At 46.6% G+C, this 11,412-nt stretch overlaps 1 protein-coding gene across 1 annotated transcript; it reads right to left on the bottom strand.

Moving 5' to 3' along the window:
- Positions 1 to 8,859: 8,859 nt before the first annotated feature.
- On the bottom strand, positions 8,860 to 10,349 carry LOC121156377 (exonuclease V-like). Its single transcript, XM_040979999.1, has one exon. It carries the CDS (start codon positions 10,249 to 10,251, stop codon positions 9,130 to 9,132), a length of 1,122 nt encoding a protein of 373 aa, XP_040835933.1. The 5' UTR covers positions 10,252 to 10,349; the 3' UTR covers positions 8,860 to 9,129.
- Positions 10,350 to 11,412: the final 1,063 nt, after the last annotated feature.

Raw genomic sequence — 11,412 nt, 5'->3', positions numbered from 1 at the left:
TTGTAAAAAATATAATAAAAAATTTAAAAAAAAAAAGAGAAGAAGAAGAAGACCTAGCCTTACTGTCACCATTTTCTATTGTCTGGACTGGCACACTTACTTAAGGTGTGGGGCCAGGGCAAAGAGGTCATTAAGTCAATAAGATGGCCACTAACAGTCCAGGTCACTGATGGGCAAGATGGCAGCCAAGGACAGAGCCCTGGGCGTGAACCAGGGCAGGAGTCAGGTAGCTACAAGGAAATACTGATTGACCAGGGCCATCTCGCTCACCTACCCCTGGCCTATAGGAGATGGCTTCCACAGTCATTCTCCTAGTAACTGGCTCCTAGTTTCTCCACCCCCCCCGAAATTCCTGAAATACCTAGCCTGAGGCTATCCCTTACCCAATAAATCGGAACTGCTTAGACAGAGCCCCTGTCTGTCTGTCTCTCACGTGCCAGGAAGCTGGGTGGCGGGTTCAGGCTCATCTCCTCTGGCAGCGGGGTACTAAAGAAATCTGTGGGAGAGACTCTGCATAAGGGAACTCCAAGAAAATGCCTTCACAATTCCATTAAGGTAGCAGACTTCAGAGTAAGGAAAAGAGAAGGGTTGGTTAATAATTGGTGGTTGATAACCAAAAGGAGAGCCATATTTTTCCAACAGGAACCAGGATGGCTGGGAGAATCCTTTCTAAAACACTTTGAGTGGCACTGCCCCTCAACTACCATGATGGCTTGCATTGAGCTGCTCCACTTCCTATCCAGCTCCCTGCTAATGCACCTGAGAAAGTAGCAGAAGATGGCTCAAGTCCTTTAGCCTCTAAAACCACGTGGGAGCTGCAATGAAGCTCCTGACTTTGGCCTATCCCAGCCCTGGCCATTGCAGCTATTTGAGAAGTGAACAAGATCTGTATTAACTTTGTCTTTCAAGTAAATAAATAAATCTTTAAAATAAAAACCAAAACATTAACTCTATTATTACAGTTTCTCAGGAATGATCCTTTTTTCCAGAAGAAAGTCACAAATTAGAGCATGCAAAGAATTTCTCGTAGTATGGGACAATTTTTCTTTTACAGATTTCTTTCTTTCCTTTTCTTTCTTTCTTCCTTCCTTCCTTTCTTCCTTCCTTTTAATTGTTAAGTCAGATATGCAGATAGAAGGAAAGACAGAGAGAAAGATCTTCCATCAGCTGCCATTCCTCAAGTGGCAGCAACAGCTGGAGCTGTGCCAATCCTAAGCCAGGAGCCCAGAGTTCTTTTGTATCTCCCACAGGGGTACAGGGTCCCAAGGCTTTGGGCCATTCTCAACTGCTTTCCCATTCCATAGGCAGAGAGTTGGATGGGAAGCGGAGCCACTGGCATTAGAAGCAATTCTGGCCCAGTGGCGTGGCCTGGCGGCTAAAGTCCTTGCCCTGAACGCGCCGGGATCCCATATGGAGGCTGGTGCTAATCCTGGCAGCTCCACTTCCCGTCCAGCTCCCTGCCTGTGGCCTGGGAAAGCAGTCGAGGATGGCCCAAAATCTTGGAACCCTGCACCTGTGTGGAAGACCTGCAGGAACTTCCTGGCTCCTGGATTGGTGCAGCACCGGCTGTTGCGGTCACTTAGGAAGTGAATTAATGGACATAACATCTTCCTCTCTGCCTTCCTCCTCTCTGTATATCTGACTTTGCGATAAAAATAAATAAATCTTTAGAAAAGAAACGATGCCCATATAGGATCCTGGTACGTGCAAGGCAAGGACTTCAGTTGTTACGCTACCACAATGGACCATCTTTTACAGATTTCTTTAAGACATTTTTTCTCCCACTCCCCCACCGTCATAATCGTTTTACATATACTTAGACTTTATTCAAGACATATATCTAATATTTATTCAACCAAAACATGTTAGGTTCCTACTATGTATTAAGTATTTATTTATTTATTTATTTATTCATATTGGAAAGGCAAATTTACAGAGAGAAGGAGAGACAGAAAGATCCTCCATCTGTGACGGGCAAGTGTGTGCTGGGCAGAACCAGGCTGGACTGCAACACCCATTGGTTCCAGTGGAAGTCAGGACTGGAAACAGAACCAACCCAGCAATTGCAAGCACCAGCTGATCTGGGTGATGACTGTGCCAGGCCCTGTACTTGCTAGTACATACAACAGTCTGGTCTGGGAATACCTCAGACAAAGTTTCTTTGGGGATCTCCCCAATTGAAATGCTGGACTCAGAATCCTAACTATGAAAAGATAGAGGACGGAACAAGTGTCGCGAACACCGAGCCCGGTCACCAGAACAAATGCCAAGAGTCGAGAGTGGATGCTTTGCAATCAAGCATTCAAGCATTTATTCAGGCAAGCACACACCAAACAGGATGGGGGAAGCCACCGAGAGTGCCTCTTGACTTCAGCCTCATGGAAGTCTGCTGGGCCTTTGGCTCCGGCCTCGTGGGAGCCTGCAAGTTCGAGTGGAAGCCCAAACCTTGGCTCCGGTCTCGTGGGAGCCTACTGGCTTCTCTGGCTCCGGCCTCGTGGGAGCCTGCAAGTTCGAGTGGAAGCCCAGGGGCTTTTGGCTCCGGTCTAGTGGGAGCCTGCTGGCTTCAGTGACTGGGACAAATGCATGGGTTTATATACAAATTCAGGGGCAAAACAGGCAGTTGTTTACAATATTTTGATTGGTTATTACATATTATCTATCAATAACACTTGCTTTTCTTAATTCTAAAAAACATGCATATTCATTCTCAAAACATACTTATTCATTAATATACAATTATTTCTTCTTTTATCATTCCTACCATGACATGCTTACGTACATTGTGGCTTCTTGACAAAGGTGATAAGGGGAGGGCTTGTGCGCCTAGGAGTCTCTTGACAGGAGCGATAAGAGAGGAGGCCCCATTTCACCAGTAGTTTAGGAGAATGGAGTCACCTTTGTTAAAAGACTCTAACATACACACTATATCCATTATTAAGTCACAGCATAACTTACAAAAGAAATCTATTATTGCAGCTATTTCTGGATCATCAATTTCTGATAAAACTATAACAATATTGAGGATACAATTAAGATTATTAATAATATTCCAACCCATATTTCCCAAAGCTCCATTTTTATTTATGGTCATGTTTTGCTGGAGCAATGTCAATGTAAAGTACTTATAGTCAGACTGTTCCTATCAACAAGTCAATCAACCACCTCAGTTATATGTTGGCAGTGAAAAACAGGCAAACAGAGACTCTAAGATGGACTATGTCAATCAGTGGATTCTTCAATGACCTCATCGTGCTTGGAATGGCAAGATTGGCAGCAATTCATAACTGTTGAACTATCAAAACCACTTGAACAAGAACCTCGGAGCATACCCCACATCAGAGACCTGGGGAGGGTGGGAAATTGGGTGGGTCTTCTCCCTTAATACTCCCCCCTTTAAACATGAAGGAAACAATATGGAAATAATAGTCTTACCCACTTTCCTTTAGCCCTTGAACCTTTTTACCCTGATTAACTATGTAAAGATTGTAAAAAAAATTTTTAAAAAATGGAAAAAGTTAAAAAAAAAAAAGGCCCTTTAGCAAAGCGTTATTATTGACATTAACCCCCAAGCTCACATTGAGTAAAAAGCCAACTCCACAGTAGCAAACAATGCCTGAATGGATTAGAATTCTTCCGCAGAGTGGTCCGGTGTCCCTATAAAGGAAGGTGGAGCTGCATTCAGGTGGTTGTAGAGACATCCACTGGGCCCTACCATGCAGTGGGAAAATCCTTGCAGTCCTGCCTGCAACGGAACAATACTCTTCACACCTTCCTGTCCCCCACATCCCCAGCACAGATTGAACCAGGCCAAAGACCCAAGTACTTGAGCCATCATTTGCTACCTCCCAGAGTATACACTGGCTAGAAGCTAGGTGGGAAATAGAGCAGCTAGGACTCACATGAGTCACCCTGATCTGGGCAACGAGCATTCCAAGCAGCATCTTACCCACTGTGACCAGCTTACAAATTTTCTTACAAAATGAAATAAATCCTTAACATATGATCCAGGAACTTCACTTCTTGATATTTACAAGAAAAAAAGAAAAAAAAAAGGTTGAAAACCTTACATCCACACAAAAACCTATTGCTTTATTAATAACAGAGAAAACCTATAAGCAACCCAGATGTCTTTTTGTAGGTAAATGGTTCAACTGTGGTCTGAAAATAGAATACTTAGCACTTGAGAATTAGGTGAGTCACAAATCATGAACAGAGATGAAATGTACATGGGTATTACTAGGGAATGAAGCTGATTAGAAAAGAATGCTTGGCCCAGGTGTGATAGTGTAACGACGAAGGTCCTCAACTTGAATATGCTGGATCCCATATGGGTACCTGTTCTAATCCTGGTGGCCCCGCTTCCCATCCAGCTCCCTGCTTATAACCGGGGAAAGCTGTCTAGGACAGCCCAAAGCCTTGGGACCCTGAACCTGCGTGGAAGACCCAGAGGAAGCTCCTGGCTTTGGATTGGATCAGCTCCAGCTGTTGCAGCCACTTGGAGAATGAACCATCGAACGTAAAATCTTCCTGTCTCTCCTCGTCTCTGTATATCTGCCTTTCCAATAAAAATAAATAAATCTTAAAAAACCAAAAGGAATACTTGCCACGTTAACCATATGACATTCTAGAAAGGGTACAACTGGAGACAAGAGAAATGTCTGCTTGTGAGGGGTTACTGGGGAAACAGGGATGAAAAGGGCAGAGTTTGGCATTTTCAGGGCAGTGAAACAACCCTGTGTATCACACTTACCCTGTGTAATTATGTACGTAGGCAAACGTATGTGTAAGACAAAGTGAACCCCAATATAAATGGTGCACTTCAGGTGACAATGGGTCACTGTAGGCTCATCAGTTATCACAAATTCACTGCTGCAGTGAGTGATGTTGCTAAGGGAAAGTGGGGGCTCAGGGTAGATGGGAAACTTCTGTTTTTTCTTCAGTTTTACTACAATGTCTACAATGTAAAATCTGCTATAAACAATTTAAATGTTTTGAGTTAATTATTGGAGTATTATCATGGCAAAGCAGGTTAAGCCACCACTTGGAACAGCTGCATCCCTTGTCAGAAAGGCTTAGCATCAAGTCCCAACTCTGTTTTCAATTCAGCCCCCTGCTAAGGCAGCTGAGATTCAGCAGATGTCAGATCCAGCACTTGAGTCCCTGCCACCCACTGTTTCCAGGGGGAAGGGGCAGGGGGACAAAGGAAGAAGCCACATCCTCCATCCCAGGTCCCCAATGTGAGGCATGCTCTGAGGGCACTGCACAAGTGGTTTTGATAGTTGAACAGTTTTGAATTACTGCTGATCTCACCACTCCAAGTATGATGAAATCTCTTCAAAATCCACTGGCTGACACAGTCCACCTTAGCATTTCCACTTGCCCAGATTTTCACTGCCAACACTTGGTTGTGAACAATTGTTCTATCTTCCATCCTCTGTTATGGTACCAGATATCCTCTTCAGGTTCTAATATACTGCTGTATCCTCCATGTGCAACTGGCTATGCTGTCCACTGCTATGTCTGAGCCACTGACGAGGCCCAGCTCTGACACATGCCCTCCATGGTCAGACCATGGAACCTGCACTTCTCTTTATAGTTGGCATTCTGAATCCAGCAGTTCACATGGGGGGATTCCCAAAGAACCTTCATCTGAAGTGATTCCAGACCTAATTCTTTTGTGTGCTTGCCAGTATAGTGTCTGATACAGTCCGTCGTCCCTATCAGCCTATGCATATGCTGTTGGTTGCAATTGCTGGGTCAGTTCTGTTTTTAGCACCATCTTCTACACACACCAATCGGTGTTGGAGCCCATCCCAATCCTGCCTACCACACTGTTGGCCATTAAACCAGAGGGAGCTGCAGCCAAGTGGGGGCGACTCCCAATAACCCTTACCAGGCCTGTATCCCCTGCCCTGGTTTCCATGCTTGCCAATATGAACAGTAGATTGGTCTAATTTGTTCCACATCCCATTCAGTTCTCATCCTTGTCAATGGGCATTGAAGCCTAGTTCAACCCAATCAGCCACATTATCCATCCCACACACCTGCCAACAGGGGCCACTCCTTGCCCCAGTTCTGGTTCTTATGCTCACCAGGCATCCCAAGAGGGAAGTGCCCACTGTTTCTTGATGGGCCCATTCCCATTCCTGGATCCTGTAGTCTTCAGATGGTTCTGCAGTTTGGATTGACAGAATTAGCACCCCCCCACACCCCTCGTGACAGCATCTGCTAGCTGATACTGCAACACAGCCCAACCAACTCACACCCACTATGACCTACGCTTGCACTGATATGAGCAGTCAACCTGGCCTGGCTTTTCCCTGGTCCAGCTCACATGAGGCCCACATGTGTTGTAGCCCTGCGTGGTCTGGACTGCCCCCATCCCAACTCACGCTTTCCATGGGAGTGACTGTTCCATTAGCTTTGCCTCCTTTACCCCCGGGTCTTGTGTGTGCTAGTTGAGTGCTGTGGCCCAGTCTGGCATGGCCTGCCAACCTCTGCTTTTGCTGGTGGGTGCTGTAGCTTGGCCCCGGCCTGGCCCAACCCCAATTCCAGTTGACGCTGGTGGGGACTACAGCCTAGCCCAGCCCAACAGGCACGCAATCCCAGCTGTAATGTGCACTGGTATGTGTTGCAACCAAACCCAGCCTGATCCACACTCTGTTCTGGTACTCTGATTCGCCAGCAGATGAAGTGAATTGGTTCAGTCTGGTCCACCCCTGACCTGTGCCAAATGTATGTGGCTGAGTAGCTTTCCTTGACCTGGTCTGAGCTGCCTCCTATCATGGTTCTTGTGCTCACTTCCACAGACTATGTCCCAACAGAGGAGTTTCCCAGGCTCCTCCATCAGAACCTCTCCCAATGCCAGATCTCACGCATACTGGTAGATCCATGGGCCAGTCCTACTCAGTCCACCTCCTGACCTAGTAGGTGGACTTTCCTGTCTGGACTTCAACCCATTCCAGTTATTATTGTTGGGTATTACAGCCCGGTTTAGCCTAGTCCACACGCATACACAGCTCACCCCCTGCTCAGCAGGGGCAAAACCTAGCCTAGCCCATCCTACATCTACCCTGGTTCTCATGAGCACCAGTGGATGCTGGGGTCTAGCCCAGTGTGGTGCACTCAGCCCCAGTCCACACTTGTGCCAAGGTATGCTGTAGCGTACAACAAATTGGAGTAGGTACAACAAATTGGAGTGGGTACTAGGACACAACAGATTAAGCAAGCCACATTGGAACGCCAGTCTGAGTCCTGGGGATTCCATGCTTCCTATCCAGCTTCCAGCTAATGTGACTGCAGGTGGGCAGTAAGTGATGGCCCAATTACTTACATTTCTACCACTCATGTAGGACACCTAGCTGGAGATCCTACCTTCTGCATTTGGCTGAGCCTAATCCTGGCGATTGCAGGCATCTGGGGAGTAAACCAAAGGATGACAGATCTCTGTATGTCTCTCCCTCTCTGCCACTTTCAAATAAGTAAATCCTTAAAAAATAATAAATCATCCAAATTCAAAAAGATGCAAAGTATCATGTTACCCTACTTTATGAAAATCAAATACACAAATACCTAACTTAAGTATGACATTGCTTATGCTTACGGCTTTCATGTATCTGCCAATGAAAAAGAATATGAATGCCTCAAAAATAGTTTAATTTGGGCCTGGCGCGGTAGCTTAGTGGTTAGCTCGAACATGCCAGAATCCCATATGGGTACCAGTTCTAATTCTGGCAGCCCCACTTCCCTTCCAGCTCCCTGCTTGTGGCCTGGGAAAGCAGTTGAGGATGGCCCAAAGCCTTGGGACCCTGCACCCATGTGGGAGACCCAGAAGAAGCTCCTGGCTCCTGGCTTTGGATCGACACATCTACGGCCATTGCGTTCACTTGAGGAGTGAATCATCAGATGGAAGATTTTCCTCTCTGTCTCTTCTCCTATCTGTATATCTGCCTTTCCAATAAAAGAAATCTTTAGAAAAAAACAAGTTTCATTTAAATGCTTGAATGCTTCATCTATGAATCATCAAGATTATGCAAAAAAGTCAACTGTCCTCACAGTGTTTTTATATTTTACTTTATTGTATAAGAATAAAAAGTTGTGTTATTCTTGGGCCTGGTCTGTTAGCATAGTGGCTAAAGTCCTTGCCTTGCATGCGCCGGGATCCCATATTGGCGCAGGTCCTAATCCTGACGGCCCTGCTTCCCATCCAGCTCCCTGCTTGTAGCCTAGGAAAGCAGTCGAGGATGGCTCAAAGCCTTGGGACCCCGCACCCATGTGGGAGACCCAGAAGAGGTTCTGGGTTCCTGGCTTCAGATCGGCGCAGCAACGGCCGTTGCAGTCATTTGGAGAGTGAACCATCGGAAGGAAGATCTACCTTTCTCCTCTCTCCTCCTCTCTGTATATCAGCCTTTCCAATAAAAATATATAAATCTTAAAAAAAAAAAAAAAGAATAAGAAGTTGCTTATTCTTATTGCCTTAAATAAAAAGACTTATAATGAATTAGAGACTCCTTTTTTTAAAGATTTATTTTTTTTATTATTTTTTCATTGGAAAGGCGGATATACAGAGAGGAGAGACAGAGAGGAAGATCTTCCGTCCGATGATTCACTCCCCAAGTGAGCGCAACGGGCCGATTCTATGCCGATCCGAAGCCAGGAGCCTCTTCCGGGTCTCCCACGTGGGTGCAGGGTCCCAAAGGTTTGGGCCATCCTCGACTGCTTTCCCAGGCCACAGGCAGGGAGCTGGAAGGGAAGCGGGGCTGCCGGGATTAGAACCGGTGCCCATCTGGGATCCCGGGCGTGCAAGGCGAGGACCTTTAACCACTTGCGCCACCGTGCCGGGCCCGAGACTCCTTTTTTTAAAGGAAAATGGCATTTGTAGAGAGATACCTTGCTGTAGCCGTATGAACATCCACCTTCTTGATAACCCATGACAAATCTCCATAGGTAATCTGTATCTCTCCCACTCATCCCTGAGCCTTGCTCCTGGACTTGGATGTGGCTAGAGATTGTGGCCATATAAGAAGAACCAATATGAGAACATTCTCCATGAAAGCATTGCTTAGAAATGGGTTCTCTTTTATCCAGGTAAATGGAAAGCGTCAGCATTCCCAAAAGCATACATTCTATTCATCTGGCTTTTTTGGCTTGGGGCTCCAGCGAGGAGCCGAGCACTCCACCACCCTTCTTCCATGTGCAGATGTCTGTATAGTTGCACGTGCGGCACTTCCAAGCCTCTTCTATGTCAACTCCTTGAGGCTCCCGCTGGCCCCTCCAGTAGGCCATGTAATGCTGCACCCGGCCTCTCACCTCATTCTCTTCAAAGGCTACAATTTCTGTACCCAACAGACTGGCAGTCTCCTGGTGAATGTATTCAATCTTTAGAATATCAATGGCTGGGAGGTCGGACAGGGTGAGAGATAAGAACACCAATTCCATGAGATCACCCAGAGATTTCACAGAAAAACCTCCCTGCCGGGCATGCCTCTGCACCGAAGGCCCCAGGGGCTTGTCTGGACACAACTTTGTATGGTGGATAAGGTTCGTGGGGGTCACTTTTCCTTGCACCATGGCATCAAAGATATATTTGTACAGGCTGACTTGAAAACAATCTTTCTTTTTCTGAGCTTCCAGAGGCAGCACCGGGCGCCTGCGTGTCTTGAGCTCCGCCAGTTCCAGTTCCCCCTTGGCTGTGTAATGCAGTTCATCAATTACCCCGACAAGAAGCACCCCCTCCACCTCTGCAAACACTGGGAACTCTCGGATGCGCCCTGCTGACTGCAGGGTAGGAATCATTGAGAGAATGTTCAGAAACTTAACTGCCCAGGCATCTTCCCGAGTGGTGACGGGGACAGTCACAAGATCATGAAGTTCTAATTCTCTAGCCAGGTGGATGCTAGTACCAGTGTCCAAAACAGCTGCCTTCTCTGGTGTCACGAAACCAGGAAGCTCCTTTCCATATGCCGTTTGCAGCTCGCACCAGCTCTGAGTGGACAGGTCAGTGACGTACAGATACTGCAGGTGGAATCTCTGCATGGGGGATGAGGCAGCCGGTTGCTTCTCGCAGTCCTGCAGGCTTACGGCCTTGCCATCCTTCCCAGGCAGTTCAGAAGATGGGCCAGGCTTGCTACCTGAAGCACCTGACCCTTGGGAGTCTTCCAGTTCTAGAAACTCCACAAGTTCTGAGTCACTCAAATCTGAGAATCCCGACGACTCTGCTGGTGCTGTCTCCTCCTCCCCAGCCGCTGACATGGCACAGCTCTGTCATGGGCAAGGAAGGCCCTGCACGACACGTTAGAGAATGCACTGAACAAACATCAAAAAAGAAACTCCTCAGAAACATGTTAAATACATAGTCAGATAAAAAGAATGACCATTTTTGGATAATCTTGGAAGAAGCCAATTTATTTATGACCAATCTGTACTGCCATAGAGTTGTAGCGCAGACTATACAATAAAATTCTTTGTATTAGCCACATGGGCCCTCTTGGCAGAACTTTTTTAAAAAAAAGATTTATTTATTTTTCATGGAAAGTCAGATATACAGAGAGGAGAGACAGAGAAGAAGATCTTTCATCCAATGAATCACTCCCCAAGTGACCACAATGGTTGGAGCTGAGCCGATCTGAAGCCAGGAGCCAGGAGCCTTTTTTAGTTCTTCCACGTGAGTGCAGGGTCTCAAGGCTTTGGGCTGTCCTCGACTGCTTTCCCAGGCCACAAGCAGGGAGCTGGATGGGAGGCAGGGCTGCCAGGATTAGAACCGGTGCCCATATGGAATTCTGGCACGTGCAAGGTGAAGAATTTAACCACTAGGCAACCACTAGGCTACCACTAGGCTACCACGCCAGGCCCCTTGGCAGAATTTTTTAAGGGGGAAATAGCTTTTATGCCTCAATCTTCCACTAGTGCTCTATGTAATTTTTAAAAATTGCTTTCTGGGGCTGACACAACGGCTCAACTGGCTAATCCTCCACCTGCAAACCTCGGGATCCCATATGGGCATCAGTTTCTGCCCCACCTGCTCTACTTCTCATTCAGCTTCCAACTTGTGGCTTGGAAAAGCAGTGGAGGATGGCCCAAACTCTTAGAATCCTGTACCTGCATAGGAGACCCAGAAGAAGCTCCTAGCTCCTGGCTTCAGATTGGCTCAGCTCTAGTAATTGTGGCTATCTGGGGAATGAGCCAGTTGATAGAAGACCTTTTCTATGTCTCTCCTTTCTGTAAATCTGCCTTTGGAAACAAACAAACAAAAAATTTAATTAATTAAAAAAAATAGCCTTCCCGAGCCTGGTGTGGTAGCCTAGTGGCTAAATTCCTCACCTTGCATGTGCCAGAATCCCATTTGGGTTCCGGTGCTAATCATGGCAGGTCCACTTCTCATCCAGCTCTCTGCATGTGGCCTGGGAAAGCAGT

The sequence above is a fragment of the Ochotona curzoniae genome, unplaced genomic scaffold, assembly GCF_017591425.1.
Source record: "Ochotona curzoniae isolate NIBS_2020 unplaced genomic scaffold, NIBS_Ocur_1.0 contig_3407, whole genome shotgun sequence".
NCBI lineage: Eukaryota > Metazoa > Chordata > Mammalia > Lagomorpha > Ochotonidae > Ochotona > Ochotona curzoniae.
Note: the sequence above shows the minus strand (reverse complement) of the source record. Positions and strands in the feature narration are given on the sequence as shown.

What these genes read in the sequence shown, in the direction of transcription:
- LOC121156377 (XM_040979999.1), bottom strand. Translation starts at nt 10,251, where the DNA reads ATGTCAGCGGCTGGGGAGGAGGAGACAGCACCAGCAGAGTCGTCGGGA.